The sequence below is a fragment of the Chaetodon trifascialis genome, chromosome 19, assembly GCF_039877785.1.
Source record: "Chaetodon trifascialis isolate fChaTrf1 chromosome 19, fChaTrf1.hap1, whole genome shotgun sequence".
Taxonomy (NCBI): domain Eukaryota; kingdom Metazoa; phylum Chordata; class Actinopteri; order Chaetodontiformes; family Chaetodontidae; genus Chaetodon; species Chaetodon trifascialis.
In genome coordinates, this window is record NC_092074.1 from 17,118,743 (window position 1) to 17,144,040 (window position 25,298).

General features: G+C 42.4%; 1 protein-coding gene across 1 annotated transcript in view; it reads left to right on the forward strand.

The window, feature by feature from the left end:
• Positions 1-1,260: 1,260 nt before the first annotated feature.
• Positions 1,261-25,298, forward strand: part of ezrb (ezrin b) — a 30,525-nt gene continuing 6,487 nt past the window's right edge. Inside the window, exons 1-9 of the mRNA XM_070987332.1 lie at positions 1,261-1,396; positions 3,193-3,318; positions 9,996-10,079; positions 16,404-16,499; positions 18,922-19,196; positions 20,220-20,303; positions 20,402-20,548; positions 24,413-24,509; positions 25,040-25,203. Of these exons, the coding sequence (XP_070843433.1) occupies positions 3,307-3,318; positions 9,996-10,079; positions 16,404-16,499; positions 18,922-19,196; positions 20,220-20,303; positions 20,402-20,548; positions 24,413-24,509; positions 25,040-25,203 (959 nt within the window). The 5' untranslated portion in view covers positions 1,261-1,396; positions 3,193-3,306. The remainder of the gene's footprint in view (positions 1,397-3,192; positions 3,319-9,995; positions 10,080-16,403; positions 16,500-18,921; positions 19,197-20,219; positions 20,304-20,401; positions 20,549-24,412; positions 24,510-25,039; positions 25,204-25,298) is intronic.

Here is a 25,298-nt window from a genome sequence, read left to right on the forward strand (position 1 = left end):
TGTAAACTTGCAGCTATGAGGAAGTGACAGTGGCCATGATGGTGAAGGGTAAAGCCAAAGTGCTACAAAGTCGTAAGCAGGGCTCTCACATCACTCTTCGGTTTCGTATTATGGTGAGAAGTGAGTCTGACCTCCGATATATACGGCTCTATTTTAATCCCGTCGTCTGATTGGTCGGCTCGCCCATGACGCCTCCCCTCCCTCATGGCTGCGCTTCCTGGGTTGGCCGCGGGGCGGATGACGCGCGCTTCCCCTGTTTCTGCCGTGATGCATCGGCGCTCAGGACAGGTGACACAGGTGACACGCAGGTGACGGATGAGCTTTAAATCTACTTGTCATAGACCGTATCAGCAGCCATTGTTCAAATAATTGTAATCTCATTAATGTGGTTATCTCAGCTAAACTGACTTACACAGATAAAAGTCTTCTTTTTTAGAACAAATTATCTTCACCAGCAAACAAAACGGAGTGATGTAAAACACTGAGCAGGATTAAATATAATTAAATATAAAGGTGCTCACAGACATACATTGTACTGCCCCCAACACCTCTATATTAATGCTACTGTATATGCACTGTGTGTTTGTCATGTCAAGTCTATCATTTCTTGTCTATTGTGATCATATATAAAAATAAGTGTGTGATTCAAACACTAAAACTTAGATTAACTCCAAAACAACAAAGAACACACCAGTAATAAAACGGTGGTGCTATAATGAAATGAAATAATGAGGCTGGTATGTTTTAGGTAGTAATACTATACTAAGCTTTTGAGCTTGGGTAATGTAAAGCAACTGTTAGTGATTATGAGTATAGGGAATGACATTTTACGCAGTAAAAGTACATAATTAGCACATTTATGTTATCCCTACTTTGTTACCAGAGATTAGCCATAGCCTTTTCCAACTTAAAGTAATAACCATACAGCATGTTTTCATAACAGCAACCATATAAAGCTTCATAATTTGGGTTGCAACCTTGACCTCTTTAAGTTTGGGGTTTTTATAGACCTCAACCGATTTTCTAACGCTGATGCAAGTTTTTCAGTTTCCATGCCATCCACCATAATTCTCTCACTGTGGCTCCACATTCAAAACTACCTTTCTGTACGTTGGGGAATCCCACCTTCAGCTAAAAAGCCCCTCAACCTGTGAATGATGAATTAAACCGTGATTTGCTTGGAAGACCCCTCAGAATCCCCCCACGGTCCCCGGACCCTGTGTTGTGAAGCAGCGCCGCCACAGCTCACAGCAGGAACAGGATCGGCCGTACGCCGCGGTGGGATGGATGAGCGCCATATTGCGCCTGGGTGAACAGAGGGAGGGGAAATCTGCGGCTGTGAGCTCCGGACCGCTGAGCAATCCTCACCTCACTTCTCCAAACCTCATCAGCTCCGGTAAGCCTCCGAATAAATGGACGACCTGCCTGCTGTGCTGACTGACGCCTGCGGTGCAGCCAGCGCCAAACCCCCCACTTTTCGCACTTTTTCCGCGCACTTTCTGCCGCTCTGCACAAAGGAGGCAAATCTCGCAACAGGTGTCAGTGGGATTACAGTGAGGATGTGGCTGCAGCGCAGAGGAAGCTGTTGCACAAAAGGCATAATTTTACATTATTATAAAAGCTCTCCTTTAATCACGCTCAGCAGTTTCTCGGTCTGTTTCAGTATGAGGATGTGGAATTTCTCGTTTGCTGGGCTTCTGTCACCGTGGGTGTGTACCCACTTCACGCAGAGCATAGACGCAGCCCTCCCGTGGAAAGATACCCTAAAACTCGTCGCTTTGTCACATTTTCCGACTCTAACAGCTGCATAATCCCATGTTTGACTGGGTCTGACCATTGATCTGTAGTGTGATGCTTCATTGTTTCCCTGCCTCTTAAAGCGACTTCATGATACTGAGCAGTATTGGTCTAAATGGCAGCCGTTGATCTGAATTGGGGTGTGAGTTTGGTAGCACATGAAATCGCCAAAATAAAAGGCTGAAACAGGGCAGGGTGGGGACTATAACTTTGTCGCTGCTAGTGGGTGAGGCACATTGAGTACCATATTTAACCTGCCTGCTCTATGTATGATTCAACGGTGTCAAGGCAGAGTAGAGATGAAGATGCAGAATATAATTCCGGCAGTAAATTTCAGAATAAAATCATTTAAAGTAGCAACTACACAAGGGTTAGACTGGAATGAACAATGTCCAAAGACCTCATGGTACTTGATGGTTTTATAGAATCAGTTTTGTCTGAGACATACACAGTAGGTCTTTAATTACTGCAAAACTATAAATTTCATCAGGGTTATACTCACAAGTACAATCATCAAACTTTTTGTTGGTTTATGCAGACCAATTAATGAATTAATTGCTTCATAAAGATTTAAGAGTCTTTCATAATAATCGTGTAAGTCTTATATCAAGTAAAAATTTCAAAGATGTATGTGTTTTAGCTTCTTTGCTTTTTTTCTGTCAATTATTACTGGAAAAGGAGTATTTTCAAACATTTTACATTAATATGTTTTAAAGACTTAATGAGTGTTCAGTTGATCAGAAATTTACTTTTTCATTTGTTGCAGCCCTGAAGACATAAATTCAAAGAAAAAAGGCCAAAACTCAAATCTCAAATGTCAGAATTTGCTGCTATCCTGTTTCTCATTAGTGTAACTCTTACATTTTTGGATTTTGTGCTGTTTTGAAGAAATGTAAAGGTGTTACTTTGGGCTCTGAGAAATTGTGATTGACCCTTTTCACCATTGGTGGACAGTTCATAGTCAGCATTATTAACTGAAAAGAAAATTGAGAGATTAATCTGTAATTACAGTTGTTTCAGCCCTGTAGTTACAGTAATTGGTTTGTATAATTGAGTTATCAGTTATTTAAAGGTGTAAAGTGTATGATAAAAAAAATATAGAAATAAAGTGTCCAAGTTTACGTATACATTTGAAAATGCTTACGTTCTGGTTAAAATGCAGTGCTGTGTTCAAGATTGTAAAATGTCAGAAATACAAAAGCTCACCGTACTCTTATTTTGAAGTTCAGCTCGCCTTAACTTCCTGCGCTGTGCTTGCTCGCTGCAGTGAGCTTGTCGTCGTCGCGGTGATTCATCGTGATGACTGTCGCCTGCAGGAGTGTCGAGCTGCCCTCACCCGGGTTTAAGTAACGCCGAAGTGGCTGAAACTCGTTTCTCCTCTTTCTTTCTTTCCAGGAAGGCACAGTGAGAGATACAGCCACACGGAACCCACGTATCTTCTTTGGAAAGACTTTTTTTTTTAATTTAATCTAACGGCTCCTCGCGCAGAGCAAGGAAAAGGACAAAAAAATGCCGAAAGCGGTGAGTAGCCCGTCGGTTTATTGATATTTTCAGTCACTGTTTGTTGTGTCTCTGCTTTATAGGTTGTCAGACTTCACTCAAACAGGACAGGTTACGTTAATGGAGGACTAAGCTTCCTAAATTCAGTGTGTTTTTCATCTTTTTTTGGACAGTTATCTCGCTAACTTTAATTAACAGCATTCAGATTTAGGTAAAGTGTTAAATGTGCGGTACAGTGAATGTTAGCACACCGACACTGATGCTAACGCTAGCACTTTATAAGAATATTATATCTACTTCGACTATTTAATTCAAATTTGATTTGTTTAGATTTGAGAGGTGATAGTTACTGTTTGGCTGTGAATGATGTGACTTTTGTGTTGCTAATTTGAAGAAGAAAAAAATAATCTTAAAATCACTTCATGGGAGTGACAGATTGCCAGATGCTAATCAGAGTTTCCTCACCCTCCAAGCTGAGTGATCACTGACACATCTGACATTTCCATTGAATGACATTTTATGTTGAAATCTGACTGAATGAATCAGAAACAGGATATGAGGATTTACACTAAACAGAGGTGCATTTGTAGACTGGATCACAATCACAGCAGTACTGATTTTCACTGGACTATATGTAATTATGTCATAGGGCTTTAAAATACCAGTAGGGTCTGTGTTAAAGGGGAGTGCCACTCAAATCACATGCTCTTGTCCATGTCCTGGGGGTGTCCCATATGTGTCAATGGGTGTACACAGTCGCAGAATCTTTGAACTCACTCTCTGTAATGCTGTACACTTGTGCAGCATCGTAAACAATGGGGGGTGGAAAATGTCCTTGTTTATTTCCTCAGGAGTTTGTGATGAATACATGCTTCTGTCCTCGGCTTTTGAAGGCTGTTTTCTAGGCTGAAATTTGGGGGTTGCTCCCCTCTTAATGTTTGGTTCCCGTAGTCATTTTGGAGTTTGGTAATGTGAAACGATGACTTGCAGTAGTTACAGTATCAGTGACTTTTCATCAGCGGAAAAACCAAACAAAAGACAAAAAAGGGGCATTATTTGATGAAGCTGTCCTAAATATTTGAACAGGTTTTTGCCTTCAATTTGTCTTCGCTGGCTTTGCCCCACCCCAGCTATTACATATTGTACAGTCGCACATGGCGCATGTCCCTCCCTCAGCGCACTGTTTGGAAATTTCTAGTACAACAGCCTCTGTGTGTTTTACAGTTTTAAGAAAAATGGAAAATCGGTAGGCATGCATATGAGTAAAACACATGTCCTTTGAATAAAACGTTCCTCTATTCTCTGTTCTTTATTTAAAAAGTAGAATAAAATGTTCAGAGATGCCTAAAACTCACAGTGACGAGATTGTAATGAATAGCATGTAAAAAAGGGTCAAAAGTGGGAAGATTTTAGTAAAAAAAAAGGACAAACTGACACAGAAAGGCCTGCAGAAACGCTGCTCAGATCACCACAGAGACAGGTTGAGGCTGAACAGTCAGCACATTGTGATGAGGGTGACTAAAGGCGGTGTCATAAAGTGTGTTGTCGGTTTGTTTCGAGCGGCCTCATGGTTGTCATGAGCATCGCGGTGGAAATGACATCACGCCTGTCTGATAGCAGAAGGCAGCTGCCACAAAACGGCCTTTTTGGAGGATGACGTCAGAATGTTTTCTTTTCCATGTTATCTAGAAAAGAACGCAAACGTTGATTTTAATTTTATCCTCTGATTTGCTGACTGTTTAATACATGGCCTCATGATTGACCCGGCATCTGCAACACAGCAGGAAACGTGTCAAAAGGACACTAAGTCTGTTTTAATGAAGTTTTCCCTTTGATGCTGCTTCCTCCAGAGAGTTTCGTACTCTCATATTAATCCTGCAAATGCTGAATGTACTTTTAGCATTGGTCAGATGTGTAAATAAGGGTTTATATTTTGAGTTCCCTGAAAAGTGTGTAATTAGATTACTGGTTTGAAGAGTGTCAGAAATACATTACAAGTGGGGGAGGCAGGGGTTGGTGAGATGAAAGGAACAACACCCAAAGCTACAGTTAAAAAGAAGCCTTGTGTTACATACAAGCACAGTAAAGATTATTTTCATTATCAATGAATCTGCAGATTATTTTCTTGAATTTTGTACCTGATGACTTCTTCAATCCATTAATTGTTTAGTCTATACAGTGTTAAAACACACTGTGGAGCCTTCACTTTACTTTTTTGTCCAACCTACTATCCAAAACCCAAAGATGTTGAAAATTCTCGCATCCAAGATGCCAAAACCAGACTAATTATTTGGCATTTTTACATATTAGCGTAGCGTCATGTTAAAGCTTGATATATAAGTTGGAGTAGTTATTAAATACATGAATTCAAGTTTTACCTTGCAAACCAGTTATTCTCAGCTTGTTTCTCTGCAGAAATTACCCAGAACTCCCTCAGCAGTCTCAGTTTGCCTGCACTCACAATGGTAATGTTCAGTATTGATGGCACCTGAGACCAGACACCTTTTAGTTAACTGAGCCATAAATAATGCCAAAAAAAGCAAAAAGAGAACTTGCACAACATGCAAGAGTAATGTGGATAAACACCTCAAAAATGAATGTACTGTATCTGCAAAGCGAATGATGTGACCCCAGGTCTGGCCCCTCTTTCTCCTGACCCCTTTCTTCACTGTTGTTATGCACTACAAATCAAAAATGGCCTCCTTAAAACAGAATCATAATAACACATTTAAAGGCTGTCTGACATCAGATGAGGTTGAGCATTCATGAAAACCTTACTTAGAGTTATGGACACATTTAGAAATTAATTCATGAATTTTATTCATAAAGTAAGTCTGGTCCCTGAAAAGCACAGATCAAAGCGGATGCTAACTGGCACAGAAACCTACAGACAGCCTGAATTATTTCAGCTCAGATACTTGGCATCACGTCAAACATTCCAGCATCGTGAGTTTGGAAAGGAGAAACTCATTTTTTCTTTACAGAGGACAGAGACGCCCAGCGGCGGATCGTTGGACCAGATTTGAGGAGCAGTCAAGGCTCCTGTATTGGCTCTTGCGTGACTCATGTTTCATTTATCTGAATGAGACATTGTCAGAAGTAAACGATAGTCCTCCTCAGCTCTCCCAGAATCCTGTTTCCTCCTCAGCGCCGTGGCACAAACCATGCAAGGCGTGGCCACGATCGACATGGATGGGTGTTTCCTTTACATGTCCAGCGCCATTGTTAGTTCCTTTAAATAATTGATATCTCAATCGTGCGTGGAACACCCCAGAGGCCTGATTCACAAATCAAAAATGTTTACAGGTCATTCAGGTCTCATTCTTCAGTTACGTGTATTACGCGTGTTAGAGCCTGAGAAAATACACTCAAATAGTGCCGGTCGTTTATGGCCGTATTACTCTCAGCCCATTTCAGTGGAATCCCCATGGCGACTCCCATTGCAAAAGACTCTTGTAAAGCCACGCAAACAGTGCCGAGGGTTAAATATTGAATGGTCCTCACTGAAGAATGCAGCGCAGCCTATTCACAGTTTAACTACTGAGGTGATGACCACCTCACTTCTTTAACTTGACCCGGAGCAGCTCCTTAACCTCACCATTAAAGGAAAGATATCCGGTCCGTGATTATATCACACAGGGACGGGCGGTGTGTCGTTATACTTTAGGGGTTGGGGCGAGGAAATATTTGGCATTCTTGAAGAATGGCTTGATTGATTGATTTTCTGAATAGCAGCCTTTCTGCCAAGTGACTAATTGTTGAATCTATCAATCACCTGAGCTCAAGCTATAAAGTAACCAGTAACCTCTGTGGATTATTATCTCAGGGCAGTAGGCGTTGGATATATTAGAGTGATTGCCAGAGGTTACTAGTCTTTGCTTAACTTGTTTCTTTCTTGTGGCTTTATCTCTTTTTCCTCATAGTTGTCCATTTATATTTGGGACCCTTATGATTATGGAAAAAAAGGGTTAACGTGATAAAGTTTATGTCTTTTGCCTGGAATACTGTGATATGGTCTTTCGATAACATGCTCACATCTGGTCGGAAAATATGTAGCTAGAGCAGGAAGACTGTTAGCTTAGCTTTAGCGTAAAGGCTGGAAATGGGGAAGCAGCCTAGCTCTGTCTGAAATTAGCTCACACTTCCAAAGATCATTAATATAAATCATGATATAAAATCCCATGTAAAACAACAAATTGTCATCTTCTTGTACAGATCAAGCAATTGAGATATAACCAGTGAGCGTTAGAGGTGTAAGTATGTAGATGCTTGTTACCTTTTACCAGAGCCAGCTAGCTTTATCCAGTCTATATGCTAAGCTAATTGGTTGCTGGCTGTAGCTGTGGTGTCAATGTGTGGTTTCAATCTTCTCATCTGACTCCTGGCGAGAAAGTGAATAAGATCAAAATGTCAGACGATACCTTGAAATGTTTATTTTCAACAAAACTGATGACTGTAACAAAAAGTACTTCATTCAGTGCTTCACTCAGTGTTTCAGATCTCAGTACTGTAATCAGCCGTTTCTACTACATGGCTGCGTAACCATACGGCTCATGTTACTTGTTGTTATTGTTTCTTGGTTACCAACATTTTGCACCTTCCACCAAGTGTGAAAATGTGTATGTGCTCTGTGTCATTATGGCAGGATTTGGGAACCAGTGCTCCTGCAGCCGTGTGACCTAGTCAGTCATTACGTTTATGACTTGTGATGCAGGCCTTTATATGGTTAATGTGAACGCCTGTACTTTCCTCTGACTGAAGTTGCTCATTGTGGAACTCTGGGTCTTTGCCCGGTATATTTTTAGCATATGTGTCATGTTTTCTTTACCGCTCTGAATGGTCTCAGTTTATTGTGAGTTACCGTTGGAGGACTTACTTGGAGATCAGATATCACTCACTCAGTGGTTTCTGTTGGCTCGTCTGCTCCACACGCATTCAGATATTCCGTTCACTGCTGGTTTGGGCGTTTTTCTAGGTGTCTCATCTGTAACTGCTGTAGAAGCATCTCGTGTCTGTCAGAACTGCCACTACCAAATCATACAATCACTTTTAAACAAGGGAAGTCTCAAAATATCCCTTGTTAGAGCAGTTTCTGATCACTTCTGCTGCAGTTTTTTGTGCTTGTTTTTGGGAATCTGGCTGCAGTAGAGTGTAGATGATGATAGCGAGGGGCTGCTGGGGCACTGCAGCTGAAAGGGGAGCTTTGTTTTGCTTTGCAGAGTAAATGCAGGGTCTCCCTCCTTCCCCTGCTTTACAGCTGCGACTTGATGCTGGTAGAAGTTGCCCTGTTGGACGGTTGACTCCGAAAGTTTCAAATTGTTTGCACATGTGGCGTTATGGGACAGAGCTACAGGCTCCTCTCAGTTCTTTTGGTAAAGCGAAGTTTTGCCTTGCTGCACATCCTGAGTCAACTCCCTTGAAAGCAGCAGACGCATGGATGAATAAAGTGGGTCATCCTTGAATATCCTCTGTCTAGACTAATGTGTTCTTACGATATCCTGGACAGCACAGCGCAGAGGTGCTTTCCATCCAGCGCTGTGATTGGATTTGCCTCCTCTGTCGGGATTTAAGCCTGTCAGTGAGTTGCTCAGTCTGTGTAGCTTCATCAGAATCAATGAAGCTCTGAGTCACCAGATAGTCACTGCTGCAGCCCAGACGTCCCTTTTCCAGTGGGCGTCATTGAATTTGCTCACTGCTGAGGCTCACAATGGTCTGGAGATGAAAGATGTCACTGAAGGACTCTGTTAGCAGGCATTCTCTGTCCTGACTCTGTGTCCACTAAGCTCTTTGTGTCGCTTTCACTGAGTATTAATAAGTTCAGTCAATACTTTGAGGGTCTTTTCATAACCCCCGCAAATACCAGAGAGACTTGACATTAAATCACCAGGAAAGAGAGTCAGTCTATGCATTAACTCAAAGCAGCTATTGTAAATATTTGTGCTTTGTTGCATGGCCTTTGTGTGAAATTCAGATGCCGTTTGCTGATTACTAACCAAACGTACAATACAGAATATTGTGTCTGTCCATTATGGGACATGGCTGACGTCAGCTCTCATTATGCTCTGCAGCTCACCAGTCATGCTATTTCTAATGGTTTTGAAATCGCACATTAATCACTGGGGTGGATCCTCCTAAGTGGACATTAAATTTGCTGCTTGTGAACTGAAGCAGGCTTCAGTTAGATGGACCACCTCTTTTTGTGTGAGCAGGCCATTCTGATCAATCATTAACCAGAGATCTGAAGGACATGCCTTTTTTCTGTGAATGGGAGTGAATGACTGAAGACGCTGTCATATTTGAGTGCTCCTCTCTTCAGTCTGTCAGTTCAGAATAACATCCAAGGCGCCTCTGTTTACCTTGGGGAATTAGTGGAATTAGCTTTAGATATTGCACGCCTTGACACTCTATCAAAAGTCAGAGCTGTCACTGACTCTTCTTACCGAAAACAAGCCAGGCTTTGCAGCAGAGTTCCCTTCAATCAGTCTGTCTGGCTCTGAGAAAGCAGAGATAAACACAGAGCCCCATGTGTTTACTCTGCAAATACACCCCTTTACCAAACACACACACTCTCTCACACACACACACAACAGTGCTCTGCAGTTTAGCATGCTTTGCTGCATATTGGTCCTTACTTGTGAGAACCTCTCTGTCGCTCCGGGTCAGCCTTTGAACTCCTGTTTTCTCATGTTTTCCCGCAGGTCAATGTTCGCGTCACCACCATGGACGCTGAGCTGGAGTTTGCCATCCAGCCCAGCACCACCGGCAAGCAGCTCTTTGACCAGGTACAGTGCATATCAGTTCTGTATTGACCCGTAGCATCAGTGTTACGACCTAGAAATGTGTCATCGATATCACTTTTAACAGTTTTTGGAAGCAGAACAATTAGATAATTGTTTTTAAATGGTCTTTTTTATAGAAAAGATAAATACAAGCCAGCCAATCGTAGTCTGTGGTATTGATTAAAACATATATTGATATACAATACATACGCAATGAGTCATTTGTAGAATTAAAGGAACAGCACGACATTCAAATGAGACGGTAGATGCTCTCATGTCTGCAGAGTACAGAGGCCTTTTAGCTTTAGCTTAGCTCAAAGACTGGAAACTGGGGGAGAATAGCTAGCATGGCTCCATCCAAAGGTAAATATATCTGTTTACCAGCGCCTCTAAAACTTGCAAACTAATACATCATCTTTGTTTAATCCGTATAAAAACCTAAGTGGAACAATGGCATGTTGTGGTTTTATGAGAGTAATGTGCTGGAGTATTTCTCACCCAAAACCATTTGCTAATCAGTGGAGAGTCCTCTTCTTCTCCCTGCCAAGAAATAGTCTGGCACATAATTTTCCATAAAATAAAAGTTGAATACATTGCTTTTTCTACAGATTAAACAAGCAAGATACATTAAAATGTTAATGAGTGAGTTTAACAGGTGCTGGTCAGTGGATGTTGATACCTTTGGACAGAGCCAGGCTAGCTGTTTCCCACTGTTTCCAGTCTTTATACTAAGCTAAGCTAAACCAACTGCTGGCTCCAGCTGACTATTTAATGCTTACTGTACGACTTACTGTAGCTGTCTGTAAGATTTTCTGCAAGACCTTTGTCAAATAACGTGTTTCTGAAACTTATTACAAACCGCCACAACCTTCGTCGTCATGTCAGCTAACTGGATTGACGTCCCTGTTAGGAGAAAGTGTCTGCCCTCATTATCATCTCTCCAAAGCTCTTTCCATTCATTACATCAGGTCTGAAAGTTAACTCCTACGAGACGAGATTACAGGAGCTTTTGACTTTCAAGTGTCCTCATGAGTGTTTGTCTTCCCGGTGAGGTTCAGGGATTATTAGAAATGATTTCGTGTGTTGAAAAGTTGCAGAACAAAGCTTCACACTTTAAATAAAGAAATAATTAAACAGCAAATAAATGAATGCCACTATCATTTGACCTCATTGATTTGTCTTGTGAATGTATTCATGTTTGCTGAATACAGCGGATGTGGTTATGTAATGACTAGAAGTGGTACTGTGTGGCATGGGGTTTTGTTTGTGACCTTTGTGGTTCCTATCACTGGTCGTTTGCAGTGTTGTTAAGCGGGGACTTTTCTTTGAAACTGCACTTTTCCTGTCGCTGTAAAATGCCATTGTGAAGCCCGGTACCTAAAATCCAAATGTGGATGACATGTCATTAGCGTGAGCTCCTCTGAGGCTCTGTGACAGCAAACGAGGGAGGAAGGGCATTGTTTTAGCCACTTCCTGTATAACTCGTTTTTCAATAGCAAGTGTAGCCAACTGTGTGTCAGGGGATTCACCCTTCATGTCAGCAGCACTGTGGGGAGTGTTTTAGTCCAGAAACATCGTCATTTTAAGCACATTATCACTAAAAATCAAGTAGAATAACTGCCATATCCAGAAACTGGTATATTTTGTGTGATGTTGAAGTCACTGCTTGTGTATGGGTGCCTTTTGACCGAGTCAGCACTTATTACAGCAGCGTGGCTACTGCTGCAAAGCTCTCAACATGTGGTTTTGTTAAAGTAGAGCCTGTTCGCCTTTGACATCTCTCTATTTATAAGTGTTGGTGAAATGGCTCTCAGTGGGGTGTGCCACAGATAATCACTCTCTCCCCATGATAGTGTCAGAGACAGTTCAGTGCTCTATTTTAGTGCAAAGATACAATTGACTAATTTGAGCATGGGAAACGGCCTACAGAAATTCACACCTTGTTTGAAGCCTGAGCAGCCGTTCTCAGAGTTTGGCTGACATTTAGCTTCAGTGGTCGTGTCCCTGAAGTCTGTCAGCAGCCTGATTTAGTTTTAAGCGGGTGCTTTGGCAATGATTCGCTGTAAAGACACACAAGTACGGTTGCAGAGTGTTAAATAGGTTCGGTGGAAATGCTGAGTAACACCAGTGAGCTCATTTCCAGGGTGAGTGTGAGGCCTGGTGTGGCCCGTGTGGTCAGCGCTGATCATAGCCTTCGTCCCTGTCATGCTGCTCTTAGAAACTTCTGCCACTCCCCTACACGCCCATGTACAGTTTCACTTCCATATGACTGCACACGGCTGCTTCTTTCATTTTGCCTCGAGCTGTAATTTATCGCAGTTTACAATAGGTGTAGTGGTTAGTTAGATGTCTGTCCTCAGTGTGTTTGCCACGTTCAGACCCCGTCACCTCCATCTCCAAATGCTCTCCCCAGTATTAATGTGGTCTCAAAGGGCTTTCAGCTGCAGCTTCAGCCCTTGAGAACTGGCTTGGATCGGTTGAAAGCAGAGGGGAGATTGATGTGAAGGACCTGAAAACATGGCAACATTTTAAACAATTCATCAGTGTTTTGAACTGGTTCCAAGTCTGAATAATCTGTCTGACAGGTGTCAAAATATGAAACTAGTTCACTTACACACCCAAACCACATGTCAAAGCAGAATTTACTGCAAAGCTGTTGAGAGAGGGAATGTGTTGCATGATGGCTGTTCTTCTTTGCTGTAGTTTTCTACCAACTATTCATAGATATCAAACTTAAATACACTGGCTTTGTAAAACTTCCCTTGCTCGTTTGTTAAAATTAATGTGGTCTGATAGTAGCAGACCCATTTCCTGTGGGCCAGTAGTACCCGCTGCCCCTGCCCCGCCACTCCCCAGCACGAATCACAGTCTTTGTGCTGGTCCCTGTTTGGGGCCCGACTGGGTGGACCCCTCCCTTTCCCTCCTCAGTCGCTGGAGGACTTCAGCCTCGTTATTCAGCCCAGGAGATGCAATGCGTAATGCTGTTTCAGCCCAGTGGCATTCCTCTCTCTCACCACAGGGCCCGAGCTCCCATAAACCAGCCAGAGAAACTTTCGCTCTCTGTCAGATGGCTGTAAGACGAGGCTGCAGACGGAAGTCATGCTCACTGTTCCGATGTGGCACTGCAGCTTTTGCTCCTTCAACCTAATGCGAGTTTGAAGTGGGTGGCGTCGCTGGTCGCACTGAATTTGACAGAAAGTTTGAGCCTCTTTGACCTGACTGCAAATGCTTCACTGACTTTCCAGTTTTTTAATCATTGTCAGAATGAAGTAGACTTCTTCTGCTTATAAGAGCTTGCAAAAAGGAGTTTGGACCCTAGAATTTATTCATACCTATGCAGGGTATCAGCAGGTCTTGAAAAAGGGCTTAGAAGGTCTTAAATTGAAATCACAAAGAATCTTAGATATTCTCTCTTGCCTGCTGTAAACAGAAAGATAAGTTAGAACTGTTTTTATGTGGTTGCTGGCTGTCAGGAGATGTTATAAAACTATAAACTAAAGGTGCCATTGTTTTGACAGTGCACACAGGAGGCTCTGAAATCCTTCTTTGTGTGGTCGCAGTGAGCACCATTAGGTTTGCAGCAATAACCATCTCTGCACTGAGCTGCGGTAGCTTGGACTCATGGGCTCATAATGGGTCAATTATAACAAAAACCAAATAAATGTAAATGAATTTAACCATTTTCAATCAGTTAATCCATTCATCCATTTTCTGATGCTTATCTGGGTCCAGGTCTGTAAATGTAATTAATTTTGTCATTAGGAAGGTACTGAAAAGAGTGATATAATAATGAATAATACAGACCACAAGGTTCCCTACCGGTTTTCCAACATACTCTTACATGATTATGAATCTACGGTAATAAATTGCATTCTATATGATGTTTGAAAGGATGTTAAAAAGGCTTAGATTTAACTTGGTGAACCCTGCAGAAACCCAGAGTCTTGCATTGGACTGTTCCGTCTTCAGTAATCTTACTTAGAACGAATATCTGAGGTGTAAGGAGCTCTTGACGTTCACTGGAGTGACCTAGCAACCCATTAAAGTCAAGGCAGCCCGCCAAACGAACCTGCTGTGATGTCAGTTTAACAAACCTGTGTCCCCGGATTCAGATTAATCCTCCTCTAATGAACAGCGTTATTTCCAGTATTCTTTGGCAGCAGGTTTTCATAACATGTACAGCATGTTATTGAAGGTAGTTTATTATCCATTTGTCAAGTGAATACAATGTTGTTAAAGGTTGATAGGCTTGTTCAGGAGAGTTGTTTCCTCCCTGACTGCGCAGAGGTTGCACCAAGCCTCTCCACCGCAGCTTATCTCCTGAGAAAATTGCTCAGGTATCTGCAGCCCACTCTGTTTCTGTCTCTCGCTCTGTGGACTCCAAAGCACCATGAAAGGGCTGCTTGTTTTGTGAGGCCTTGTGAGTTTCATTACAGGTGAGACGCAGGGTTACGGTTTAGTACTCTCTCATTTCAGGCCCCTTCTAGCGCTTGTTGTTGTCTCACTAAATGCAATCCATCAGAGGTCCCTGAATCAAAGCCATTCATTTTTACTCCCACCGGTCGGCCTGCCCTGTATTTTGTGTCATCCGGTAAAAAGGGAAGTTTGATTTTAATTTTAACCTTGGCTTGAGTTTATCATTCAGAACGGGCTTGGCTGGAGTGCCAGCATGTTGATTCAGACTTCACCCAGGCAACTTAACACCTCACCTGGTGACTGGGTGGGGAATTTGGCAGCGATGCACACAAAAAGGGCCCGGCGCAGAGGTTGCCCCAGTTAACAGCAAAAAACACACACACAAAAACATGAATTCCTGCACGGTGCTGTTGGAAAATTGCTCTGCCTCTCCGAAGGCCATAAAGAGCTTCTGGTCGTTGAGGTTTTTGCTCAGAAGCCAGTGGAAAGTGGTAGCTCCTCCTGCAGCACAAGTGATTATTCCAGATCTATAACTGGGTTTTCACTTTCTGCCTCAGCTGCGCAGTCAGAAAAAAACGAACTGCTGATCTGAAAAAGTGTTTCCAGTGTGGTTGAAATTAAAACTGGCTTCATAATCTGCCTTTTGGACGTTAATAATGAGGAGTTTTGGGCTGCTGCAGTTTTGCCAGAAAGCAACTGCCTTGTAAGTTGGAGCAGACCCTCCTCCCCCGCCCGCCTCCTCGCTCCAGGCTTCACAGTCTGTTCTTGGAGTGGGAGACAGGATACTGGTCATGCAGCACGCCCTCATTATACAGCGTCACTCCTCTCTGGTCAAACAATCGGACCACTTTGTTAAAGATCAGCCCCCATCATGCTCTTGTGTGCTGTGGCACATTGCAAACGTTTACTACTGAGAGATGTGTGTTACTTGAAACGCAAGCAGAGAAAACACTCTTTATTTGTGTTATTGACAATGAAAATTGATAAAGAAAATAATCATGAGTTGCCCAAGTCCCAGAAAAAGGTCTCAGAACATCAATGCTATCATCTTCCTGTTCTTCACATAACAAACGTCGTGTTTCAGATTGTGCGTTTATTTGTCCTGACAGTAGTCGATTGTGGTGTGTATCATTACCTGAGCCAAGTCCATACTCAGGCCTGGGATTGTGTAACACTGTGAGGGTTGTTCTTCAGATTAGTGTGGTACCTGAGTATGTCACCTTAAGATTAGATTCTTCAGGCCTTGCCAGCATCTTTAGAGCCTTCAAAGGCCTTTTCACCACTCCTTGCAAACCATCCGTGATTCATTTACCTTTGTTGGAAAAATTATTGATTTTTGAAGTGTAAAGGCATGATCTCTTTCTATTCACTACTGTATTTATGTCATCATCTGTTAATTGAAGAGCAGGTGGTGAATTCTTTACAGTAATGCTGTCAAATTTAGTGAAATTCCAGCTTTTGGTTTTTAAATTGATTATATCACTGTCACATAAACCAAGTCATGTGTCTGCCGTCACAAAGTGGGACTGTTTTCCCATTACAAGGCTCTTGCCTTCAATCAGTGAACATGTTAATGGTAATATTACCTGGAGAATGGTGACTGAGTCATCTTTGCATCCAGATAATGTGGAAACTGAGGCTTCGATGAATCATTTCAGTCATTTATCAAGCAAAGATAATTACAATAGAAGAGAAAATCCTTAAACTTGTCAAGTTCCAGCTTCTCAAATTTTCAAGAGTTGCTGCTTCTGTATGTGATTAGCATTTCTTCACTATTTTTTAAATTTCGTAGACCAAACGACTGATGGATAAATCGTAGAAACAGCAGAATTTAAACTGACAACGAAAATAATCTTGTCGAATGTGCCCCTATTGTGTTTTAAGACTCAGTAAATCCTTTTCTCTGCACAGGTGGTGAAAACCATCGGTTTACGTGAGGTCTGGTACTTCGGACTTCAATATATGGATGGCAAAGGTTACTACACTTGGCTAAAACTGGACAAAAAGGTAAGATCCAGCTTCGAAAATACATATTTATGTTTGATTTTGTCTCATAATAATCCTCATATCGTTTAAATGCTCAGATTATTTAAATTATTAGGTCATTTGATTTGGCCTAATCCTATACTGATATGGTCTTATACGGTCATGGTGAAGGTCATGATGTCATTTTCCTTTCAATAGACTGAAATTCCTCTATTGTTACATATCACGATACCTATCACCTACATACCTACATGGTGATTTCACTCTGTTTCTCAAGTATGTCCCAACTGCCCACCTCCCCCTATGGAGTGAAATTCTATAAACAATGGAGAAAGAATGCATTCTTTGGAGGGGTGATACAATCAGAGCTCCAGTGTTTGCCTTTCAGTCAATCAGTAGCCACTGTATTTATATTACAGTATGTATACTATGTATATACTTCCGACATGGCAGCTAATTTTATCTGGTTTCTCTGTGTGCTGGAGGGGATGTAATCATCTGGACATGGATTATTTGAGCGTGAACTCTTTGTGAACCAGAGTTTCCTCAGTCCTTCTCTGTTGTCCCCGAGTAAACACAGGTTCCTTTACCTTCACTAACTAGCTGCTCACAGTATAACTGGTCTAATCTGTCATGCGAAAAGCCAATCAGCCAGAGGAATGAAGTCCGTATCGACAGACATCCAGATGTTCAAGATTGTTTCCATATGATACCAACCTCCGCAGCTCTTTAGACCAGGTGGTTCTGCATTAAAAATCTCCATTTACAAGTCTCCAGAAGTGCTACTTCACATGTGGAAAAAAAGCTGCATAACACATGTTGCGGCTTCAGAGGGAGCTGCACGACGTAAGTCTGATAAATTGCCCCAAATGATGTCACTTGAGTCAGTGTTGTTTGGATCTAAAGACTACAAGTTTGAAAATGACGTTAGAAAGAAGTGAGCTTACCAGACCTCTGCAACCCACTCCTCATCTCTGCTTGTGGCTACATTAGCCTGTGTTAGCCACAATGCACTCCTACTACCAAGAAATGTTGTAGAATTGCATTGTGGTTAATGCAGGATCCTGGTTTTGACAACAAAGACGAATGCATGAAATAAAACGTGATTTCTCTGGTTCCGTGGCATCAGTTTTGATATATATGTTTTTAACTGTGCATCCTGAGTCTGAAAATGTTATGGAAGTGCAAAGTTAAATTTGTGAAGGACTCTTTCCTGCTTAATACTGCAGCATTAAGCATAAACTGTAAAACATATAGTGGAGAGATTAAGACTGTTTGTTTCCTTTGAATGGGATTAAAGAGCTTTTTTCTGATGAATGCCTTCCTGACTGAAACAAATATAGGAAACCGAGCTAATCTGTCCAGAGAAAGTTGCCTCTTTGCACTTTATAGTCATAAACAGAGGTCACAGAGAGAGAAAGGGTTATGCTTGCCTCAGTCAGCAGCAGTAAACTGTACACAGTGTGCTGACGCTGCGCTGCAGCTCATCAGCACAATGCCTCGCTCAAACTGGAATATTCCCAGCCCCATTCTCTCCATCAAGACCGCTCGGTTCCTGTTTTGAAATTAGAGGAAGAGGCATGCTGTGCAAACACACACTGTAGCTCGGAGTTATTAAAGTGTGTTTCCACAAAATGGCAGCGGTAGATCCCCTTTTGGGTAAGGGCAATGCCCCCATGAAACAGCGGAACTGTAAGCCGTTTTCTAACAATACACTGACAGAGTATTTATGAATGTTACTGGTGTTGATTCTTTTGCAGCAAATAACAGTTTAGAGATTTAGAGATGATTTATACCTTTCACTGAAAAACTATATGCTGATATTAAACATTCCCAGATGATCTTTTCATCTAAGATTTGACATGAACAAAGTAATGATTTATACCCCATACTGTATACAACTAGGGCTGTCCCCTAAGTCGATAGTTCAAGTCATCAGTCAAGAAGACCCCGAGTCAACTCACATTTTGTCAGTCGAATCAATGTACCGTTGTTTCTTTAATCTGCATCATTAAAAACAGAGCACTGCAGGCGCAACAGCATAGCAGGCTGTAAACTTTACAAAGCGAGTCTCAAAATGACCACAAACCATAAAACTAACAGTGATGGAAGCAGAGAAGGGTGATAAAAATGGAGGGCAGCGTGACTCCAGTCTGTTGGCCGCTTCGACGCTCTCTGCTGACTGTCAGTGAAGTCAGCCAAGCAGCTTTTGAAGCAGACGGCGGTACAACCTCCTCGTCTGACGTCCAATGTGATGGACGGTTCGTCTGACAGCGCTGTTAGCAGACAGGAGAGAGCCTGGTGCGCTGGGTTTTTAGTACTGAACTATGAGGACACACACTTTTATTTTCTGTAACACAGTGGACATTGAACAACTAAATCTGCATCAGTCTTCTCACCTTAACTACTAGTGTTCCTTAACTACGCTGTAATTCCTCTTCAGGTGTCGTCCCAGGAAGTGAAGAAGGAGAACCCGCTGCAGTTCAAATTTCGGGCCAAGTTCTTCCCGGAGGATGTTTCGGAGGAGCTGATCCAGGACATCACCCAGAAGCTCTTCTTCCTGCAGGTGAAGGAGGGAATCCTGAGCGACGAGGTTTACTGTCCACCAGAGACGGCCGTGCTGCTGGCCTCCTACTCTGTTCAGGCCAAGTTTGGAGACTACAACAAAGAAGTCCACCGGCCTGGATACCTTGTGTCTGAACGCCTGCTGCCACACAGGTGAGATGAGCCAGTAGACTCAGAACATCAGAATCAAGCTTCGTTGTGTTAACGTGTCGCTAGGTCGCTAGGCTCTACGGTTGCAGCAGTATTCCAGTTTCACCTTGTACCATGCAATAATTGTTTAATACTACATACTGTGATATTTTCTGAGATGGTTATTGTACCATGAAAATCTCACAGTTGCAACCAAATCAGCAAAGAAAGCTCACGTGAAAACGCTGGGGGCGGTGCAGGACATCATGCTCACTTCAAGCAGCGAGCAACAGCTGCACTCGTCAGCACTGGTTGAACCTGCCGCAAAGAAAATCTTCTCCACCCTGGAATCCAAAGAAACAAAAGACAGGGATGATTTGTGTTAACAATCACGCCGGCTGGATAATGATGTCTCAAAAACATTTGAATCATTTGTGTGGGTGTTTGTGTGCTGTCTTTGTCTGTGTATAAAGTTGACATTTCGGCTTTCAAGGTATTCATACATACAGTACAAACACGTGTTGTAATTTAAAAAGGCTGAAAATAAAGATAACGGAGCGGGCCTTCAGTTTCACCTGAGCATTCAAGAGGAAGATCAAAGCCTTATTACATCATTAATCATGGCGCATGCCTTGGAGTAAAGTCACCAAGAACAGTGTGCCAAGAAAGTGGCGGCATGCTTTTGGTATTTTCACGTTTGAAAACAGGCGGCGCACCTTTAGCTAAGCTAATAATGAGGTACAATTTATGTGGGTGTGCCAGGGACTGGAGACAATCACGTACAATTGTACCGGCTGCTCTCACCCCCTGAATAAGTCAGGAGCAATGCATTGATTTCTATGTGCGAAAGACTAGCAGCTCAATCATGCTCCCAAAGACACGAGGAAGACTCTTCACGCTAATTCACATGTCTTTAGGAAGGGGTGCACAATGCAGTGCTTGTATGAAAATGGAGCCCATGGTGTTATTTATCAAAGCAAAGCCACACGTCAGATGACCTGGTCCGCATGAAGCTGATCTTGCCTACTTTCTTCTCTCTTTCTGTAGAGTCCTGGAGCAGCACAAGTTATCCAGAGAACAATGGGAGGAGAGGATTCAGGTGTGGCACGAGGAGCACCGTGGGATGTTAAAGTGAGTGAGTTTTATTTAACGTGTCACTCATTAAGTCAATGTGCCTTAAGAACACTGTTAAATCATAACTTCTTGCTGTCCTCTGTCCGTTTTTGCAGGGAGGATGCTATGCTAGAGTACCTGAAGATCGCCCAGGACCTGGAAATGTACGGAGTCAACTACTTTGACATCAAGAATAAGAAGGGAACAGAGCTGTGGCTGGGAGTGGACGCCCTGGGACTCAACATTTATGAGAAGGACGACAAGTAAGCATTGATGCAAACAGCCCTGCTGTTAGTGTCTGTTCTGGCTCTGCACTTGTCCCTGCTCCTACAGCGCTGTGACACAGAGCTAAACTGGCTGGGCCGGGTCCATGTCAATGCTTAATCACTGCTCCTGTTCCTGTGCAGACAGTATGACAGGAATAACAATGAAGGCCAAATGGATGCAGTCTTTTGCAGGAATGTCCTCAAAGATAGACCCAGGACTTTGTGCATTAACATTAGTTTATCGCATAATATGACTTAGAATTTGTGTCTGTGTTGCACATACTTGTACCTGCTTTGAGTGAGTCTGTCATGGATATATAGGACACACAGGACTGCTTTTGTTCACACCTTCGAGATACAATTACTACTCTGCATACTGCTGCATGATGAGAGCTACCCCCTGAAGCACGAAGCTCATTTGTGTGACATTTATACTAAAGATGGTTTACATAAAATCCCTGCTGTAGGTTGTTTTGATTATTATCTTTTTCATCTATTTGGCATTGTGCTTCAAAGGAAACCTCCTTTTTGAGGTCTGTGGAAGGCTGCTGCCAGAATGCAGCCTCGCCTTGCTTGTGATTGCCACTTTGTTTCTAGGGCAGGACACTTTGGGAGGTAATCACCCTCTGCTCGGTGAAATGAGCTCTGAGAGCTCCTGTGGCTGGTGGCCTCGTCTGCGGGGTCACTGGAGTGAAGTGCACGGTGCTAAAGGAGCATTTCATCCCAGGTGACTTGCCTTTCAGTCACTGACCCTCCAGCCGTACACTCCTCCGGCTGGGTTTTGTTTTTCACTGCCAGATTGTAGCTCTTGGCTGCAGCGTGTCAGCTTTAATGCCAGCGTCTATTGAAAGCAGCGCGGTCTTCTTTGTCTGCCTCAGTGGAAGAAATGAATACAGCAAAGTCGGTGATGGGGTAATGACAGTTTAGCAAGTCAGCTGGCCCTCGAGGCCTCTAATTGAACCTTTACTGGCTAATTCCTCGTCTTGTATCATCTCAAGAGTGCCTTCTCAAGTATAAGTTGTTTAATTACTGTAACTGCTATTGTGTTAAAGTTGACCCAGGCTCTCATTACCCTCATTGTCTCTTAACTGTGGTGTTACACCTCCAACAAGAGGGAGAAACACACTGTTAAAGGATATACCGGGTGAATGTGTGAGTCCGTCTCTCATTGTGCTTACTGGGATCAGCAAAGAAATGCCTCTCCTCCGCGGTGCCCTCTGCTGTAACCATGGCTACGCTGACTGGTTTTTCAAGCTGCGCGGCACTTAAGAATGCAAGGCGAACCTACAACACTGCTTCTCCAATGAGGGCAGCCGGCCCACAATGCAGCAGTGCAGCCGAGGCTTCACCGATTGTGGTGCTGGTTTAACTCCTTACGCTCTGCTGCTCTGTTCAACCACAGCACTGCTCGTTTTAGTGAGTCTTCAGCCAAGGTTTTGTCTCAGCGACCATCCCAGTCAAACACTGACATGCAGTAGAACCAGTTAGAGCCTCTTAAAAAATTTGCAAATTACCAAAATCTGCAACAGTAACATTCTGTTGTTAAGATGCAACATATCAGCATGTGTCTTACTTTTTCTTACCAAACAAAAAAATACTGAACACCAGCTTAGTTTAAACTTTGGCATCTAGGCTGCAACAGTCTCTGAACCCCAGAACATGTTTGACTCATGTCTTTTGACACACAGGCAGCTATTGATTAATTGTTTAAGTCGGTTTGTTCTAGCAGAAATGCCAAACATTCACAGCTGTCAGCTTGTCAAATGTGAGCATAGACAGTTTTTATTTGTCTTCTGTGGTAGTTAACTGAATGTATTTGGGTTTTTAACAGTTAGTCAAACAAAACAATTTGAAGACTTCATGTTGGGCTTAAGTACGTCAATATTTTGACATTTTGTGGACCAAACAATTAATTGGTTCATTTAGAAAACAATCAGTATATTAACCCGTATTTGAAATATCAGCAATAAATATTTTGTTTTTCAGAATTACACTTATTTGTGTTGACTGCAACAGTAACCTGAAAAATAACATGTTTTTGACTCACTGGTTCCACTAGCCATTGCTACCAAATGCTAATATTCCCAACGTTCATAAGTTTATTCTCATACATTAGTAATATTTGTCACTGAGAGTCCGACTTACTAATGAAGTCCAGCTACATTTTCAGCAGCCACGGTGTCTTTCCTTTTCTAAATCACTGCAAGCTGTCAGCAGAGTTTTACAACCCGGGTCTGTCGTTTGTACAAACATGAATCCATTGATAAAGCACAGCTCAATAAACCACAAGGCTCTGATAGAAATGTTCAATGGCTGAGATAACTTCCACATTGTTTTCCCAATTCCTCAAGCATGTGTCAGGGTCAGTAATTGAGTGAAATTCCAGTTCAGTCAGTATGGTGTCACAGCAGAGTTTCGCTGTGAGGTGGATGGCTGCCTTTCTAGATTATAACACTATCAGCTTGTCAATGTTTACAGTGCTACTTTGTATTGTGCTGAATGAGACTGGCATCCGTTCAGTTTGTCTGGCACAATAGAATAGCGAGCCACACCCCGGATTCATCCCTCGTACAGTGGATACAGAAATCCATGTTCAGTCAGCCTGAGACAGCTTTATTCTAACTCTCCTCGATTGACTGAAAGGAATGACTTGTCATCTGTATTACTATAATAGAATAGAGCTGCAAGTAATGATTATTTTCATTAGCAACTGGTCTGATGAGTATTTTTGTAATGAATCGACTCGTTTAGTTAATAAAATGTTTAAAAAGTGCCATTCATAATTTCTCAGCCCATGGTGATGTCTTCAATCTGTTGGTCAAAAAGCCAAAGATATTGAATTTACTGTCATATATGTAAAAGAACAGCAGCAAATCCTTTGATTTGACAAGCTGAAACCAGAGAATATTTGGCATTTTTGCATGAAAAATAACTGAAAAGTTTAATCGATTATCAGAATAGATGCAGATTATTTTTCTGGTGTGAGATTAGCCAACTAGTCATTGCAGCTCTAATAATAAGTAATAATAAACTTTATTAGTATAGCATATTTCCAACATACCATGCAGACCAACGTGCTTTAAATCAAAGTGTATTAAAAACATTAAAATTAAATGGTGGCGTCAGTAAGATTACTAAAAGCAAGGATACAGATTGCCTCAATAGCAAGACTCAAAAGGTAAATCTTTAGTTTCTCCTCAAGCAATCTTAACTGTTAACTGCTGGTTCTTCACTCCTGACATGTTACAGAGTACAGAGGGAGAGACAGTGTGAAGGTGTTAAACCATTTAGAGGCTTGTTAAGTCATAACACAATTTCAAAATCAATTCTGAAAGAGACAGGAAGCCAATGCAGAGATGAGAAAATGGATGTCATGGCTCTCTTTGACTTGAGCTGCATTTTGTTCAAGCTGAAGTCTGTTAACTGATTTTTGGATAATTCAAAGCAACGCAGAAGTGCATAGAGATAAAAACCATTTGAGAGAGATGTGATCCAACACTTATCGATGAGGCAAGCGTTTTGCCTCAGATTTAATCTGTTTTGCTGCGAATCGGCACCAGCAGCCATAATTTTGGTTTGTCCTCATCGTGTAATTTCAAATAGTTGTTGCACATCCAAACTCTAATATTTCTGGGGCAGTCTGTTAAATGATTTAAACTGGCACAAGTGATATGTGCTGTTTTGAGTCATCTACATAACTATGACCATTTAAATTATGCCGTATCATTTGGCTGATTGCATAGCCACTGCAAACAATGTCCAGGGTTTTTTGGGGGGTCAAAATGCATCAAAAGGTGACAATTTGCAATTTGTTATAGTTTAGTATCACAGTGTAACATGTTCGTGTGCTCACTTCCTCAGATTGACCCCAAAGATTGGTTTCCCCTGGAGTGAGATCAGAAACATTTCCTTCAACGATAAGAAGTTCATCATCAAGCCCATCGACAAAAAGTCTCCGGTGAGTAATACCTCAGCAGCATCAGCAGTGACGTTCCTAAACCTGAAAATACTCACTCCTCTAAAACAAAGCCTCCCTTTCCTTTCCTTAATGAAAGTTCTCAGAGCATTAAGTTGCAGCGTGTGTCCATACTTCAGCTGTCTGCTTCCGTTTTACCTGTGGCATCATGTTTCTCTGTAGTGGAGAGAAAACCATTAGACATATCCTCTGTGTGGACGGGCGTGCAGAACAGACAGGGCTGCTTTACAGGCAATGCTGTTAGCGGTGGACCCCAAACACTCACTCAAGCATATACTGTATCAGTGTAGGCCAGGCTTCTTTACCTTTCACTGTAAGTGGAGCAGGCTCCGTTTGAAGCGGTAATCTGTATTAAAAGTTTCCCTGCAGCTGCTCACAGCCATTACTGGAGTCTTTGTCCTTTATCAGCAAAGCACAATGAACAGGCAGCCAAGCACTTAATTGAGCCCGGTGTTTGTGCACTTTTCCTCCCCTTTCTCACTCCTCCTATCTGTTTCCTCTCCACTTTTCAGGACTTTGTGTTTTATGCACCGAGACTGCGCATAAACAAGCGCATCCTGCAGCTGTGCATGGGCAACCACGAGCTGTACATGCGTCGCCGCAAGCCAGACACGATTGAGGTGCAGCAGATGAAGGCCCAGGCCCGAGAGGAGAAGCAGCAGAAACAGATGGAGAGGTACGCTGTGACTATGGTGGTTATCGATTCATTTGGTGATATTGTTTCTTGATAAATCGATTCACCGTTCGGTCTGTAAAGAGTCAGTGAAGCCT